This window comes from Salminus brasiliensis, chromosome 5, assembly GCF_030463535.1.
Source record: "Salminus brasiliensis chromosome 5, fSalBra1.hap2, whole genome shotgun sequence".
NCBI lineage: Eukaryota > Metazoa > Chordata > Actinopteri > Characiformes > Bryconidae > Salminus > Salminus brasiliensis.
Genome location: NC_132882.1, coordinates 40,523,091 through 40,541,891, shown reverse-complemented (window position 1 = coordinate 40,541,891; position 18,801 = coordinate 40,523,091). Strand labels below are relative to the sequence as shown.

The window sequence follows — 18,801 nt, the reverse complement described above, 5'->3', positions numbered from 1 at the left end:
ATCGGACCGGACAGCACTTTTTCCAGTCTTCAACAGTCCTGTGTTGGTGAGTCTGAGCGCCCACTGCAGCTTCAGCTTTGTGTTCTTGACTGATAGAAGTGGAACCAACCCGTCTGGCCATTCTCTGTTGACCGCCCTCATCAACAAGGCGTTGCCGTCTGCAGAACTGCTGCTTCCTGGATGCGTTTTTCCATTGTTGCACCATTCTGAAAAAACCCTAGAAGATCAGCAGTTCTAGGAATACTCAGAGTTTCTCTGCAATGAACCATTTCACATCTAACCAGTCTGGAGTGACCGTGTTTACCTGTCTCTGAGGTCGGAGATTCGCAGCCTTCGACCACTAGAGATTACTTACTGTTAGAGGTGCTGGAGTTTTGCAGCAAAGTCTGAGATACAGGCTGCTTGGTGCGTATGCTGTTGGTAAAGTGGTACTGAGCTTGTGAGTAAAATCCTGTGAAATCCCATAAAGCGAGCTTGGAGGGGAGTGGGTCTGGGACGCCACTTGAGAATTCTGGAGGTGTCGTGGGCTTACTTCAGCAATGGGCTGATAAAGGGAGGTGCCAACCTGATGGAAATGGCCTGGACTCTAGATATAGGTAACCTTATTATTCAGGTGTCTCTTGTATCTTGTCATCGTTCATGTATTCCTTCCCTTCAAACAGCTACATGTTACAGTTACACTGTTGAGCAATTGAGTGTAAAGAAAAATGAGAGATGATCACGGACGTGGGCTTTATTTAGCGAAATACTGACAGAGGGAGGTGCGCACCTAAAGGAGCCTGCGGCGTAGTGTGGGATTAGCTATGGGGGATAGGAATGGGCTGGGCCTTATGTGGAACCCCAGTGGTTAGGTGCAGGATCTTGTAGTCATCCTCCTGAAAGCAAAAGGCCTCCTTTCTAGGCTTTAGGACTTGTACATGTATGTGTTTTCGTATTTTAATAAATAAAAGTGACAAATTGAAGAACTTTTGAGTTTAGCATTTAGTATTGTTTTATTAAAAATATATATACATACATGATTGACCACAATGCAAACAGAGGGATATACAATAGAACATGAAAATAACTCCATATAAACTGTGTATGACACCAAGAAAATTATTTACAAGGCTTGCATCACTTGACGCTACTTATGCAAAGTGTAGAGTGACCACAAATAAATAGGAATTTCTTAAAAGCAAACAGGAAATAAATGTCAGTAAAAGCAGAAAACAGTCAACAGCTCCAGTGTGTAAAGCTATTGTACATACATGTGTAAAGTGCAGCATCCGATTGGGATGATTTCTGATTGTAAAAAAGACACAATCTAGACAATTTAGATTTGATTCCAGTGCTTTACGTACAAAGCTAAGCGATTTTACACTACAGAGCAGTTATTAGCGGCTGCGATAAATAAGCGGACATGGCAGAGAACACGGTGGTTGCTGCAGCATTTAGCATCATCTACTGGCTTGGAAACGAACAAGCATCATGAAGGAGCATCGGAATGACTCACGAACAGATGGGACTGTTTTTCATAGTCAAGTCAAATCAATATCCTGAGAAATGGATTATGTCACAGTGAACAACCAAGGTCACAGTATTTGAAGTAAAGGCTACCCACCACTTGTTTGGTTCAAAGTGTGAAACACATTTTGTATAAAGCACTGAAGCCACAGATGACACTACAGACTGACGAACCTGAGTCAGGAAGCTGAGATGACCGTTCGACATTTGATTTGGAGAATCTTTCCCCCTCTCCATTCTGTTCCCATTGCCCTAATCCAGGTGATGTTTTTTAATCTTCCAGTACGATTTTCTGATTACCATAGGATATAAAAGGTATAAGGGGTAGGGTGGTCTTGGAACACAGTTCCTGCACAGTTTTGGATTTTTCCTGCTCAAAAACACCATTTAACTGCAACTGTAATAAAACCAAGAGACAAACATGGCTATAGCTACCTGAATCTTTTAAATATTTGCATTTTTCTTTTTTTTTTTTTAGAAGCTTTGCCTTTTCTATAGAAAATGTTGGTCTCTTAGTGGCTCGGTGGTCTGCGCTGCCACTGTGGCCCAGGGATCGCAAGTTCGCAGCAGTGATTATTGCCTGAGTACACATTGTGCTTGGACTGTTCGTATCAGACAGGAAAAACGTCTGAGGTGGTTAACAGCGCATTTCAGTTCATTCGCGCCATCACTGGTATACACTGTTAATACATTAATGCATATTCTATGGGATATATTTTGAACGGCAGTAACTTCTTATGGTTTGTTATGATACGAAAAAACCCTTGTTTTTAAGGGTGCTTTAGAGAAGGAGTAGGCAGGTACTTAGGCTTTCTAAAGCATGGTTGATAATGCTAGTCTCTAAAATGAAATGAGTGAAAACGTAATAGAATTTGGAGAAAAATAAGACGCAATGCATGAAGTGTTTCTTGAGCTTAGGGAAGGGCAATATAATGAGATTTTACTGAAATTCTAATAAATTTAGTTATCATGACAAAAGCAAGTGTATCATGCTTAACGAACACAAACCAACTATACATTTCATTGGATACAGTGTAATTAGTGCTTTTTTTGTTATCTCTGCCTACTGATGCATTTTGTCTGCATGTCAAAATACTGAGATAAATATTGTGTTTTGTAAAAATTGTCTGTAAATATCATAATATTTTAACCATATCGCCCTCCTCTACTTGTGCTTTCTATAGAAAGCTTGCAGCCTAGCTGAGTGCAGTGTCTCTTGTAATGCATTAAGAATTGTTTTCACTATGAAAAACAGCGATTCACCAACAGCGCACAGTTTTGTAGTTTGTACAGAAATAATGCACTCAAAAAGCTTAATTATAATATCCCTGAATTCAGCTTATCAGTTATTCACCAGGTTTAGATGGTGTGTCAAAGCAGGAAAATCAATAAACTGTGCTGGACCCCACCCCTTCATTTCCCCTCTTATATAGGTCATTTCATTTTTTCCATTCAAAACTTTACAATAAAGTTCACATAATGGCTTTACAATTGTGATTTATGCACCTGGTAATGTGGTCCCCGAACAGAAGATCAGAGCTAAACATAGCTAAGTATTGCTTGGTTCAGTGAAAGCATTTCAGTACATGAAAGATGACCTTTAAATAAAACAGACACACAACATTAATTAAACTACAAGCTATAACTATAGTCATCATGACCGTGTATGTCACTCAAATGTTTAAAAAATTTATATTAAAAAATGATTCAAAACGACTCCAACATTACTATTTGAAATACTACTGTCAGTTCAGTGTGAAACAAGTTTTGAAATCAGCCAAGAGAAAAAGGTCATCATACGGATTCCGTCCTCACTGGTTGTGACCTAGCCTTTGGCTGCGCCCCATGGCTGGAGGGCTGCGTGGGGGACGATGAACTGAGGGGGAGGTTTGGGGAGGACGTAGTAGCCCAGCAAAGGGGCGGGCGGAGGGGTACAAATGGTGGTGAGCACTACTGGACCCTTCTTCTTGTACTGAGGCCAAACAGGCGTCGGGTGGTAGAAGTACTGGAGCCCTGGGAGCTTTGGTTTAACAGAGAGAGAAAGAAAAATATGTGAATAAATAAATATATAATTGATTTGATTGCATTTATTTTTGGGGGTTCACACTACAGACTGATATCTGTTGTTGTTGGTGGTCTACTGGTGTGACATAACTGATTTATAGTGGGTAGTGATTTATAGTGCTGTGATTAGGGTTTTTATAGCATGTGTGTATTAGCATGAGCATTAGTCTACACTCAGTTCTAAATGCGTGCTTCAGCGCTGGTTTATAAAACAGAGAAAGGTGAGCGGTTCTCCCGCTGGTAAAACAGTGTTTCAGTGATAGTTTTATAAAGGGTCAGATATTATGGCCTGTTCTCAGGTTGCACTGTAAAATAGCTTCACACCGCAGACTCTAAATTCTTAAATGTGCCCTCTGAGAACGTCCACAGTGCTGAGAGCTGGACAATAATTTTTGTTAATTGCACCTTGAGGCCAACAGATGGCGCTCTGAACACTGTGGTGAAAACCAAGACTCAGACCTGGCTTGGGATTAAAATAGCTGATACCAGATCTATTCAAATATGCCTGGACCAGATCGGGACATCCCATACATATTGATGATCAAGTGATCTGATGGCGATTTAGATTTATTCTAGAAATATCAGCTTTAACAAAACAACTGACCAAAGACTTGTAAAGCAGCCACCAAGTTGTACCAGAGTACAAATATCAAAGGTCAAATATTGACCTTTCAGTTTCCCTGAAAATTTCCCCACGTATAGAATTTCCCAGAATGATGCATTACTGCTCCTGACTAATCCTAAAATATCTAAAAGACAGCGCCCCTGCAGCCCCCGATCTGATGATTCATACCTGAGACTTTGGAATTTTCCGGGGCTTTAAATCCCTCATCCTGGGTCGCATTGCAATCATGTAAGCCTTGTCCTCGACCTTCTTCTGCTGCCCCGGTTTCTCTTTCGCCTTCTCGATCTCGCAGTCTCTCGCCTCTTCCTCTGTGTCGCTGGACACGGCTGAGCCGCAGTCGGAGGAGCTGGCCGAGTGGTAGTCCGAGGTGTCTAGGTTTGCGGAATCCAAGCCGTCTTGGTGCAGGCCGGCCTCCTTATCTTCATCCTCCTCGCTGAAACGAGCCACTGTGAAATGCCTGCAGTTCTCGCCTGATCTGTCGGACGGAGTTGTGATCAAGGAACAATTATCAGTCATACAGTGAAACCACTTGCCTAATATTGTGTAGGTCCTACTTTGGCCAGCGCAAAACAGCTCGGCCCCATCGAACCATGGACTTCAGGATACCTCTGAAGGCATCCTTTGGTAATGGACACCAAGATTTCAGCAGCAGATCCTGTGGGATCAGTGAGCCCTGGATGCCCACAACTGTTACCTGTTCACCCATCACCCACTTTTTGGAGGTACTCACCACTGCATACCGAGAATACACCACAAGAGCTGCTATTTAGCCGGTAATATATTTTGTGGCCACTGTATTTTGATCTATATTGATCTTTGCCAGTCTTGTGGCCTCAATATGATTCAAGCTTATTTACACTGCCGGTAGAAGTGCCTCAAAATTGATATCATATGTGCTACTCAATATAACCTCTGTATGAACAGCCAGCTTTGACATCAAACCAGCTCAAGCTTATTGTCAAATCAGAGCATTTTCAAAGCAGCAGGCCTTTTGGGATGCTTCCAGTATGCAGTGATCAGTACCGACCAAAAATGCTCCAAGGAAGGACAACCAGGGCTCACTGCTGCGATTCATGGAGGTCCCTCCACACAGCTTACAGGTGCCAGATTCCAAATGAGACCTTCAGCAGTCTCGTGGAGCCCATGTCTTAACGGTACAGAGCTGTAAAGTTGCTAATAATTTGATCTCTGCTCTGAGCCTACGCTCCTAGTTGTTCAATAGTTTAGGCACTGCATTTAGAGGCTGAGCCACTCTACCAGTACTCTAACTGCTTCCTTTTGGCACATTTGAGGATTTACTTTAACCCAGTACAGCCCTACACAACCTCTCTTAAAGCCTAGACAGCAGTGTCTGCAACTCTAGGGAGCCTGTGTGAAGAGGTTATTTACCGAGCAGACACCTCCAGTGGGTCGATCCACAGCGTGATCTCGCGGGGGAAGCCCAACTCCGATGGCCTCAGTTTGCTTCCCTCACAAGCTTGTCGCACGGAATCGTCACATGGGGCACCTTCATTGATCCTGATGCATCTAGGGAAAAGGGGAAAGGGGTGTTAAGAAAGATCACCTGCAAATCTTTGGTGAGTTTCCCCTCGCTCTAGTGCTGGGCGAAGCGTAAGGTACCTGTACGCCTGTCCCTTGTTGGGGTTGTCAGGGTACCAGTGGTCCGTGTACTTCTCGCACAGAAGCTCTCCAAGTTTAGCAGCGAACAGCTTGGCTTTGGTTTCATCGACGCCCCCTCGCTCCAAGGCCAAGCGTTTCAGGAAGTTCACACCAGCGCTCACTTCTCTCTTCATCTCTTCCTGCCGGGTGTAAGAATAGCATTCAGTATTCCAGTAATCAGTTTTACTTAATTTGATTGGAAGTTGAGGTGTTGTTTAAAATACAAGAGCTCATCTTCAGTTCATTCTGATGTAGCCATTTTTGCATTTGGGGGTTGAGGAAAGAAATCTGCAGAACTTCCCCCATCACATGGGGCAAGGACTTCCTGAACATGGAGGGCAGTGGTGTTAAAGGGTGTAAAACTTGACAAGCGGACAGTTAAGACAGGCGACTCAAGAGCTGTGATACCATGTACATATCTGTACAAGAAGCAACAGAAGGATTCGTTTACTCACAACTGAGTTTATGTAGTGTAGTTTCACAGCTCTAGACCAGCTCTAGACCAGTCCAGTCAATGACTACGGTCATTTCAGAATATTATCTATTTTATAGTGGGAATAACCAAACTCAGAGGACAATAATGAGAAATTGGGTCATGGACTGTATTAGGTGCTCTGTCCCACTCGCCAGAGTCATCGTTCCCTACTGTTATGACATTCGGTAGGAGGCACTCAATGTGCAGGAAGCTACCACCCTTCGCCCGGTACCCTATTTTCATGTCATTTACTACATCAGTCAAACCACATCCTTTGCCCATTATGATTGTTTTGCACTTTGCTACAACTGACTGGTGTGCTTGCTTATTTATATGTGCTGCAAACCCGGTCATGTGTTATCTGTGACATCCTTGGTCGAGTTCATTCCAAACCAGGGGAGGCCATAATATTCAGATATGACGAACTGTATGGTAAGACCAAGGTCGTTAACTAGCATGACCAGCAACATCAGGCCGGTTGACCAGTTTAGCTCTTGACCAGCATAGGTTATCTTGTCGTTCGAGTGGCCAACCCAAATTAACCAGTATTACCAGCTTGATGACCGGCTGATAGACTAGCTACTTAAACATGCACTATGCCGATCAAGAGTTATGCTGCTTTACCAGTGTAACCAGCTAATTTACCAGCATTGGGTATGTTTTTGTCTGCTCAATGAACAGATTTCGACCATCTTGACCATGGCCTTAACCTTTAATCGTGCTACAAACCAAATAGGTCCATCCTGTCCCTTTAAATCCTCTGTATTTAAGCCATCTTTATCACAGAACACTGTGCGAGGCAGAAGAAATCTCGCTCCTGTTGATAAGCGACCTGTTCATACAATGATCAGGTTTGCCATTAACGCGTCCCTCGCTCTTACTCTCATCGCACGAGTGAGGAGTTGTGCTCCTGTTATAAACGGGAGTGCACGGACATCATTTGCATGAAGAGCAAAGAACATGCAAAGTGGCACGGAAGGGCACAGACGCAAGTCACAAGATCAGAACTAGTTTTGACAGAGCTAAGCAAGCTATCCGTTCCAGGTAGTGTGGGTTTCCACTGTAATCATGGGAAAGAACACAGATACTATGCCAGACAACATGTCCCAGAAGAACACCCTGTCCCTGTGATTTGCCCAACAGATGTAATATTAGATAAGTGAAAAGTAACTGAAGCGATGACTGACTGAGGTGCAGGAAACATTACTGTTGTCTTTTATCTTTCAGGTAAATAATTTGGGTTACCATAGGCCCCTCCATTTGTAAGCCAGGGCCTCTTAGATCTCTAACTGTTAAAATTCAGCACCCAGATGCTAATAAAAGTAATATAAAACTGTAAAGCTGTGAAGGGGTCCCTGTATCTCTGAACCGTTTAAGCTCTTCTTAAATGGCTAGAGTGCATCATTTGCCATGTACCATCACTGTTTAACAGCAATTCTGAAAAATAAGCTTTTACTAGCAAATTAAGCTTCAGGAAGATTTCTGGTTGGATTTTTGACCATTCTCCTGGACAGTTAGCACAGTCCACATATTTATGATCAGGATACGGTCAGGATTTTGGAAAGGCCACTCCAGAAGTCTAATGTTTGGCTGTTTTATCCTTTCAACAACCTTCTCTGATGTGTGTGGAGTCACCAAACACCCAATTTTGTCCAAGTTTCAACCCCCACCATGCTTAACAGTTGATACAGTGTTCTCTGAATGCCTCACGTTCACTCAACCTAACATACCTCTGGTCACTGTGGTCAAAAAACTCAACGTGTGACCCTGAAGGTGGCGATTTTGGAGCAGGTCAAACCTACTTGACGGTAGACAGTGACACTTGTGTTCCAGCAACTTCCAGTGTTGCTCTGGAGGTTCTTAGGTTTAGGTGTTTTTACAAACTCTGACTAAGTGGCTACACCTCCCAGTAACATGTACCCATGTACAACTGATTAAATTGATCATCAGGCCTTGATGAGCATGTAAACTTCCAACTACAACTGTATTGAAACTAAGAGCAGTACGGCAAGTGGACGGCAGTGTATCAGTGTATGACATCCGTCCATCTGAGAATCTTAGTATATTAGGCAGCTCACCATTGCACTAGGCCTATAGAATTTATAGAAGGCAAGCTGATGTCATAGACTTTGTTTCAGGTGTGACCATGAGTGACACACCCATCTCTGTATGAACATCCTCCATGCCTCTAGCTCATTTTCAATAGCAATTTTTTTCTTCTGTTTAACAGTGTGTACACTGCAGTTGCAACATCATGCAACACCTCAGCACCCCTCAAGCTAGAGCACTCCTATTTGACTACTACAGCTGTAATAAAAAAAACTGGGCTCAGTTGCAGCTGTTTAAAAAGATAAAAGGTAAATGTGGATGCACATAGCATAGTTCCATGTAACTTATTAAAACTGGAACATGGGATTTAATTGAATTAGGCCATGTCAGCGGAGTATAGACTATTGTTAATACTCGGAAATCACATGAATTCTTAGATACTTAAGAAAATAAGTCTCAAATCCCTTAGCATTAAATGGGACATTTCTCTCAATGTACCATTTAAAATGGATGTATGTAAACAAGCTCCGTTCTCATTGGCTACCCTGCAATGTGCCACTGTTCGAATGTAGTGAACTCAAAAACAGCTACTTTTTTCGCAGCTTCATTTCCCTATCTGAACGGTTGGAAACATGGCATACATCAGATTCTACAGATTTCACAGATTTCGCAATAAGCAACAGGAGGCACTTTAGGCCAACAAGTGGCATCACTAAAGCATCACTCTAATGCAAAGTGCTACTTTCATAAACCTAATCATCGCTATCTGTAGTAAAACCTTGCACGGCAGGTTCTCTTAACATCACAACAGCTTCAAGGTCAAACTGCCTCAAGAACACTTTGTGCTTCGTGTTATCCAACCTCACCCTCTTACGCTGCAGCAAGCATGTTTACATCAGTCTGAGGCCGTGATAATCAAGTCGCTGTCGATTATCGTGCTGTAGCTGTTAAACGTAGGCTGTGCAGTTTCAGAATTTGCAAGCAGATGATTAAGAAAGCAGTTTTTAAAGGAAGACTGTAAACCCTTATTACCCTATAGTTACCTCTACAGTATGGGGCTACATCTAGGATTTTGGCACTTCTTATTTAGCTAGTAATTTGATACAGCACAGTTGTAACGGGTATAAAACATCTAACACATGGCCATGCAATCTATATATACATAAGATCACAGTGACTTTAAACATGGCACTGTTATAAGATGCCACCTTTGCCATGTTCGTTTGTGAAACTAGGTCAGTGTCCTGCTAGATCTGCCCTGGCCAACCGTAAGTGCTATAACTGTGAAATGGAAGCCTCAGCCATAAAGCACCCATGCAAACTCTTTAAGCAGGCCAGGCCACCAGTGAACTCTAGATCAGTGGAAACATGTTCTCTGGAGAGATGAGTCACACTTCACTGTCTTGCAGTCTGATGGATGAATCAGGGTTTGGTAGAGGCCAGGAGAGACGCTAGCCATCTAATTTTCAAGGACACAAGAAAGGTATTCTTCTAAAGTCGTTAAATTTGAACAGGTGTTGCTGCACAGTACACCAGCACTTAAGAGTCTGCTAAATCTTACTGAAGGTTCTCTCACACCTTGACCACCACCATTCCTGTTAACTGCCATGTCTTAATTCTGTTATAAACTGTGGAAACAGCTGACTGAAAACATATCTTCTTATAGCCTTCGCCTGCTTTGTGGGCATCAGTTATTTTGCATGGCAGCTGCTTAGAGGAGCCCATGACTACAGATTGTTGGAATCTGAGACATTTAGTCAAAGACCAAACTGATGACTAGACAACTGGCTCAGAGCATCTCTAAAACATCAGGCAGGTATTGTGAAGTGTTCCTGGTATGCAGTCGACAGCACCTACCAAAAGTGCTTCGAAGAAGGACAACTGGTAAACTGCTGACAGGGTTGTGGGCACCACATGGGCTACACTGATGCTCATGGAGGCCCAACCTTACAACTTACAGGACATAAAGCATCTGCTGCTTACTTCCAAATTCCACTGGACACCTTAAGAAGTCTTGTGGAGTCCATGCCTAGACAGGTCGGCATAAGCCGGACCTACACAATATCAGGCAGCAGGTGGTTTTATTGTTATGACTGATTTTATTTACATATAAGTCTTGGAAACTACAAAAGTTAATTGGATTGAAGAAATTAGAATGATCAATTTCAGAGAGAACACACACACACACACACACACACACACACACACACACACACACACACACACACACACACACAGTACTTCCAGACGTACAGCTTAGAGCAAGTCTCCACCAGACAGACATTTGAGAACAGCCATCACTTAGCAGTTGCTCTAAATGATGTAATATTGCAGTAACACCCTGAAAGTGTCTGCTCGACTTAGACCTCAGTCAGAGAACAGCCTTGAATGACGCTGTAATGAGTCACACGTCTGCGTCTTAAAGATTGGTCAAAAAGTATGAGATAACAGACGAGACTTAGACATTGACGACTGTATTCTGCATTAATGGCGGTCTGTGTAAGACATTCATGTTGTGATTATGCTGAAGTATGAAGCAGCTGCTACCTCGGGATTTAGGGATCTACCATCCAGACCCAGGCCGAAATGCACTGACCTGCTTTTGTCCTGTAGGCTTCAGTCTATTACAAATAATTTACTTCCCAATGTGAAAGGTCTTCTAACGAGAAGACATTTAGGCAACAGATTGGGCCTAAAGTGGGACAGATTGAAGCTAAGTGGTAATGTTAGCTACAGACAAAGCTTTATAACACAATTAGACATGTTTAAGGGGTTTATGGACAGATGGATGGGTTTCAGTAACTTTAATCGGCAGAAGAAAAGGGGATTTATCTAGACTGAACATATGCTTACACTGCACCAACTGGGTCAACAATTTTAGGGCTAGTCCTGATTTTGAATGATCTACTCCGCTCTAATATAATTATTATACTAATAGTATGTTTTTAGGACGTTACTCCTCAACTTCTACTCGCTCATTTGGGAGGAAATCACTCAGTCCAATTTTAGTGCAACATGTGGAATTCCTTTTTTGGTGTTAAAGGGAAAAGCCAATGCAGAAGCCAATCGTTCGGATTTACAGTCATTCAGAGTGGTTTGACGTGAAATGGTGCTTTGTAGAAAACCTACCAACTCTCAAGGTGATGCTTAAATGACAAATATCAGCATTTAACTATCCAAATATCTTAAACTTTTATTTGGGAAGTGTTTAGCCTTAGAACATTTTAGGCCAAAACCTCCTCGTGAAGTTATCACAATGCAATGTCTCAGGACTGAATGACCTTGCTTACATCCTAAAATGACCAGATCACAGTTCCTCCCTCCAGGGTTGGGCAATATGGTGACGATATCACACAATACTTTTTTTTGCTGGGATATTTTCATAGTATATGGAAAGTAATACACCATCTTGTTTTTCTGAGGTGCGATACGTTCCAACACGATGCACTAGCAATGACAAGTTTACAAATTGTTATCAAACTACTGTATTATTTAACTAAATACGCGAAGCTGGAATACTTGCTAAAAAAAAAACAAAACTATTTAATACTAAAAAATTGCCTGATCACTTTTTACCTCACATATCTCACATAACTCCAGCTTTACCCTTTTATTGTAGACCAAAAGCTTTTATTTGGGAACATTTTAGGGCAAAACCTCCTCGTGAAGTTCTCACAAGGCAATGTCTCAGGACTGAATGACCTTGCTTACATCCTAAAATGACCAGATCTTGGACTACCATTTTATCAATGGCTATTAAACTGCTGCGTTCTTGAACCATTCACAAGCTGAGCTGCACTAAATACACAAAGCTGGGATAACTATGCTCAAAAAAAGCTTATTATAATGTAATTTACTAAGTTTAATACTAAATATTGCCATATCACCACTTTTTTTACCTCACATATCTCACATAACTCGAGCTTTAGTATTTTATTGTAGACCAAAAGCTTTTATTTGGGAACATTTTAGGCCAAAACCTCCTCGTGAAGTTCTCACAAGGCAATGTCTCAAGACTGAATGACCTTGCTTACATCCTAAAATGACCAGATCTTCATAGGTCATTCTCATGTAACTCAAGCTTAAGCATTTTATTCCAAGATTAGAAGAGTAATACCTACACCCAGCATCTCAGGGACGCTGAGAACTGCTGGGAACCCATCACCTGAGGGGGTTTGTAGACCTGGTACTTTATTCAGGCTGGTTTCTGGTGAAAACTTTGTACTTTTACATGAGTCAGTAGCTCATTATGGACTTTGCTAGCTACTTTACTGGGGAACAGTTTGGCCTCCCTGGTGTGTAGCTAGCCTTAACCTCCATCGCTGGTCCTCCTTTGTCTATACGGGCTTGACACAAAGACGGGAGGAAACCAGCGCGTTATCATCAAAACCTTCCATTCCACCTTAAAAGACACCTTAAACTGTTCATGGTGGAACGGAAAATTGACAAAAGCAGCTCATGAAAGAGGCCAGCTTCAGCTTCATAGGAACCCATATGTACACATGGTGCCTCAGAACAATGTAGCTAGCCTACATGTGGCCAACACACACCAGCTGTCGAGTTCCTCACTTTACCGAGCTCTACCAAGTACAGTCAGAGAGGAAATTCCCTTCAGAGAATCGTCCACATTTAGACAGAAAACGTAAGAGTTTTTTAGGAATACTGAGAAAAACGTGATGCTTGACTAATACAGTTGTCTCTTTTATTATTATTTTTTTTTTACTGTTATTAATATTATTCTACTATATATGGAGTTTTAATTTTAATAAGGAGGCTATATAGTGATAGATATAGTGAACTGGTCGGCGATACAGTTAGTCTAACTCCCTAAATGAAACCAATAGTAGCCAAACCTGAATCTTCATATATATAGAAATGACGTGGTCCGTTAAACCCTCTGGACATATATGTGAGGATACACGAGGTTAATACAGGCTTAATATCTGTATTATATATATATATATATATATATATATATATATATATATATATAAATAATAAATAAATAAATAAATAAAACCACACACTACATTTAGTGTTTTTTTTTTAATATTTTTTGTTATTTCTAACCGTGAATACCCGGCTTTTTATACAGCATTCTCGGCTATTTCTATTTAATCTACTTTTAATTTAATTTAATTTAACCCAACTTCACTCAGCTCCACTTACCTACAGCGTCCCTCCCGTTTTGATGGCTCTTTTCCCCCAAAGCTGTGTTCCCTAAACGGAGATCTTATTATCTGACGCTCTTTCCTTGTTCTCAGTCCACGTTTTGCCTTCCGTGTCGGTTTGTGTTGAGCAAAGTTGGTCATTACTTTCCCGTCAGTGATTAACATGTGACTCACTTCCTTGTTCGGGCTTCTGAACAACGTGGTGTTTTTTGGTGTTTTGCCCACCCGACTTGAGGCAAAGCCCGCCCACCTGCGTTTGGACTGCCTGGGAGTTCACAGGGACATGTCGACTGGCACTTTAGGACTGGAAATAGTGGAAATAGTATCTACTGCCAACATATGTTTTATATTATATCATTTAGAGTGATAATAGTTCACTTCAAATAGTAATAATAATAATAAATAATAATAATAAAGTAATCGCTGTAATTATTAGTTCTATTATTCAATAATAGAAACGCTCCAAAATTACTTATTATAATAAAATCTTCTCATTTTGGAAATATAGATGTCCATATATGGATTTATGTGATTAAGTACAAACACAAAGACAAAAAAATATTCAATAGATAAGTTTATCGACACTTGTCCAATCAAATCTTTTATTTCAGTGTCGTCAGTGAGTTTTAGAAGGCGGGATGGGTTCCTATTGGCCAAATCTCCGCGCAAGAGGCGGGACTTGCCGGAAAACGGGTGGGAAAGTAAATGACGAGCAGCGCTGGTTATTTCCCTGCTGCTACAGCAGGATGACGGCTCTTCCACCACTTGCAGAGTAAGCAACATACCAAATATGGGCAGCCTCAGGAAGTGCAGTAAACAGGGCCATGCTTTAACCAGTGTGACAAATGTCAGCACAAATCACAATCACTTTATTGTGGTTGGTTGGTGTGGTGCAACAGATAACACCTGCCATTGCGTTACAACAGCATGTGGGAGACCAGGGTTCGATTCCCGGTCTGGGTGACTATGCTGCACTACACCAATAAGAGTCCTTGGGCAAGACTTCTAACACTACATTGGCCCACCTGTGTAATACGAGTAACCTTGTAAGTCGCTTTGGATAAGAGCGTCTGCTAAATGCCATAGATGTATTGTAGGCCTTTATGAAATTGTATAAGGCTACAATAATAAAGCTTTCCATATCATCCAGTTCATTTCTAGAGACACCTAAAGCATCATTTTATCATAATTGTAAACAAGAGAGCTGTCCTGCATTTCTTTCCTGGTTTAGTGGATTTTTCCATACCAGGAAACCCCTCTTGATGAATGTAGTTCAGCACCATTATGAACAGGGTTCATGATCGGTGCAGATGGTTAATTGTAACAGCACACCCCCAGTAAAAGCAGATTCACTATGTTACAGGACGGTCAGGAAGCAGACCCAAGTGCAGAGAGGAAAACCTGTAAGGACAGGCCTTAAGTGACGTAATGATGGGGTTAATTAATTTAACTTCACTGTGGGTGAACAGTTGCGCCCAGCAACCCTGGCAATGGAGACCTCAACACCTCACCACTGCACCACCAGCAAGCACAGACAATTGGTGGAGTTACACCCCTTTAAACGAAGGAGACGCCAAGATGACTGGACACCAAGGAACTGGTAGATGCAGCTCTTTAAACAAAGGAACTGAGGATAACAACTCTATTACTCCTCCCCTCCCCCCTCTTTCTTCTTCTCACTCTCACTCTCACTCTCACTCTCACTCTCACTCTCACTCTCACTCTCACTCTCACTCTCGTTTACCATACCGGTCACCCCTCTACAAAGGTGTGACAGAGACATGCCGTTTGTCACAGCCTTAAATGCTGTGTCCACCAGGTGTGTCTTGTTGGCACTGATTACCCCTAGGATGTCTGGGAATTGGAGTTCCCTTGGGTAACGGTGCCTTTGCTGCCGTCGCACTCTGCTGGTAGGACGGTGGCAGACACTGACCCCTTACTCACTAGTGGAAATTTCAAAAGAACCTGTGAAACGGTAAAGAACATCACTGTGCAGTGTTAATCAGGTAAACATTCCCTCAGCTTTAAATCACTCCACTCCAACTTAAAGAAACATCTGAAGGTAAGAAAATCATCAGTGAATCCATGTAGAATTGTAGCTAGCTGATTAGCTAGTAATGATTATCTGACTGCTGGCCCTGGTGCTAAATCTGTCTTCCTGTTGCTAATCGAGTGGGCTGGTGTGTTTTTGTGTAATGGTTTTTAGTACTCACAGTAATAATCGTAATTATTTGTAAGCTAAATGTTAGAAATTAGATTTAGAACATTAAAAACCTTATAATAATTTTAAAAAGGCAGCAGCTCCGGTAGAAAAATCAGCAAACTAGCACACTTCATTCTGGATGTTTGATCATTCCCTGCTGAATGGTCCAAAATATAAATAAATAAATATATAATATAATAAATAAAATAAATAAATATAGATATAATTTTGCTACAGAATCACTGTTTTATAAATCTCTCTTTAAGAAAAAACAAAAACTAAATACAAGATGTTTAGCTTGGAAATGAAGAAAATATAGAAAAGACTGAGGCTAACTTTGCATTTATTTGAGGACATGTGTTAAGTCCTTACTCTCCTAGTGTGTTGTTAGTATTCTAGGGAGCTACAAAAAGTGGGTTAAATGGAAATTCCAAATTGGGAGTAAAAGGGAAAAAATAGGCAAACAATATTTTTTGTAAAACTTAGAAATAAAAATCCTACAAAAATGCCCTAAAAATGACGAAACCCCATATCTCCATTTTTGTGTTTTTCGCTTTATGACATAATTCAAATCTAACAGTTTGTCATTTGTATTGTATCACAAATTCTTAATTTTTGGCCCAATAGAAATGTTCCAAAATGACAGGAACAGGACTTACTTACCTTGGCTTCCACTGAAAGTTCAAAACGTTTTTTTTCTTCTCCTTTCTAAAGCTGTCATTTTAGAGATACAAGGTTTTTGCGTGACAGTGTCAAAGGCCTGAGTGTAGTCCTTCCTTTTTGATCGATCGGTGCATGTTTGCTAATGAACAGCAGATGGCACAACAGATCCTCTATTTGACCTCGGGAGCTCAATAATGAATGGTCTGTCATCTGACCCCCCTCCCACCAACACATATGTCAGATCATAGACCACATCCCAGATGCCACTGAAATAGTTGAAGGAGAGGCATTATGCCATGCGCGCCTTAAATTCCTAAAACTAAGAACCGCACCATGCGGTGCTTCTATTTTGCAGTTTATGATTCAAAGATTTAAGGTTTCCCTGTTTGACTTGATGGAGGGAGCATCATTGTAACGTGTAAATGATAAACAAACATCCGAATGTGAAGGAATACAAGAAGACTGTTGTCATTTCATATGTTAATGTAGGCCAAATCATCATTTCGGACTAAAAGTGTGGCAAAACTGTTGCCAGATGGGCTGGTTTGAGTATTTCTCTAATTTTTTAGCACCACAGACTCTGTGTGTCTACAGTAACTCATATAACCACTCAACTGTGCGACTGTGATGAGCTGATAAGCAGCATCTCAGAATGCACAACACGTCCAACCTTGTGCTGTTGTAGCCCATCTGCCTCAAGCCCACGTCAAGTTCCGCTTCCGTCAGCCAAGAACAGAAAGCTGAGGCTGCTGTGGGCACAAACTCACCAATTTTAGACAACTGAAGACTGGCAAAATGTAACCTGGTCTGATGACGCTTAATTTCTACTGAGGCACACAGATGGTAAGGTCAGAGTTTGGTGCCAGCAGCAAGAATCCATGGTCCCAACTTGCCTTGCTTCAACAGTCTAGGCTGGTGAAGGTGGCGGCCCATCTTGGGCCTGTTAATACTAATCAATCATTGCTTTTTGAGCCATCCTTTCATGGCCATCATTTATCCATGTTATAAAGGATACTGCCAGCATAATAATGCACCATGCCATGGAGAAAAAAAAGACTTGCATAGGGAGTGATATGCAGTTTTGATACTGTCGGCCCATACAGGGCTAGCCTGCTTGTGCAAGTGTTTTTGTCTCTGTGTGGACGGAAATATGTCCAATAACATATGGAGGGATATCTCAGTTTTTAAAAATACACAGATATCTATTCACAGGGTCTCAAACTCCTGACCAGAGAGGACTGCCATGTTGATGGGATTTGAACTTAATGAGTTCCTGTCTCTTAACAAGCAGGCAGTTAGACAGTCGCTCCACTTGAGAGCTGAAACCGTGTACATATCCGTTACCAAGAAAAAAGAGAAAGGTGAATTCTGTGATTTTATGTAGTGGAATTTCACAACTCTAGAGTGACTCTACAATTGCTCATCAAATTTGAGGAGATTGTAGGTAGCCTCCCAGTCTGGGGAGGTCATGTGATAGGTGGAGCCCTAACTTGTAGATGGGAATTAATGGGGAGCCATAGACCTCACATCCTACACAATATTGATGCAGTTTCAGCATAATCACATACGAGAATTGTATGTGAGTTAATATTGTAATGTTCTACTTCAAACATTAGTTTTATTAGTAAAATAATAATATTATCAAAGGGCAGTCTTCCTGGTCTAATGTTGCTGGTTCTACCTCATATTTCTATTATTTGCTTATTGGTTCCCTCTTTTTATCGACCAAAACAGGCCACTTCGGGATTCTTGTATCAATAAAGCCTGCGCGTGTTAGCGCCACATGCAACCCACTTCGCCTTTAAAAACATATTGATTTCCTGGGTTTGCAGCAAGCTTAATGCGATCGATAGTCATGCCCTTTCAAGATCAGCACCAGGATAAGCGTACCATCCTCTTGCATGCTTACCTCTAGTCTCACATACACACACACATACATACACACGCCCTCTGTCTGTCTGACATTCTCTCATTCGCTTTCTGTCTCTGTCACACTTGCATTCATTTGTACAGAGTTACAGTGCATTCAGTACATATATATATATAGTACAGTACACATTTATACTGTATATATATATATATATATATATACATACATACACACACTACACTCATACTGGTTAGAGCATCCTTTTGCTCTCATAACTGCTACAGCTCTTCATGGCATGGCTTCTACAAGATTCAGATCCACATTGACGTGATTGCATCATGCAATTGCTTCCGATTTCTCAGGAGCACTTTCATTTCTACCACATCCTTAATGTGTTATATTTAATTCAGATCCAGTGACCGGGCCTTTGAAGAACACTGAACTCATTGCCATGTTTATGAAAGCAGTTGGAGATGACCTGCTACCTACAGCTATTAGAAGATGGCCAAGAAAGGA

At 41.4% G+C, this 18,801-nt stretch overlaps 1 protein-coding gene across 1 annotated transcript; it reads right to left on the bottom strand.

Annotated features, from left to right (window-relative positions):
• Positions 1-966: 966 nt before the first annotated feature.
• On the bottom strand, positions 967-13,695 carry LOC140555717 (maternal B9.15 protein). The gene is made up of 5 exons (XM_072679021.1): positions 13,548-13,695; positions 5,816-5,994; positions 5,585-5,722; positions 4,364-4,670; positions 967-3,526 (listed from the first exon to the last, which is right to left on the bottom strand). Exons 2-5 carry the CDS (start codon positions 5,986-5,988, stop codon positions 3,332-3,334), a joined length of 813 nt encoding a protein of 270 aa, XP_072535122.1. The 5' UTR covers positions 5,989-5,994; positions 13,548-13,695; the 3' UTR covers positions 967-3,331.
• Positions 13,696-18,801: the final 5,106 nt, after the last annotated feature.

What these genes read in the sequence shown, in the direction of transcription:
- LOC140555717 (XM_072679021.1), bottom strand. Translation starts at nt 5,988, where the DNA reads ATGAAGAGAGAAGTGAGCGCTGGTGTGAACTTCCTGAAACGCTTGGCC. An exon ending in AACAAGGGACAGGCGTACAG is followed by an intron (nt 5,723 to 5,815) that starts GTACCTTACGCT and finishes CCTTTTCCCTAG; the next exon opens with ATGCATCAGGATCAATGAAG. An exon ending in CCACTGGAGGTGTCTGCTCG is followed by an intron (nt 4,671 to 5,584) that starts GTAAATAACCTC and finishes TCCGTCCGACAG; the next exon opens with ATCAGGCGAGAACTGCAGGC.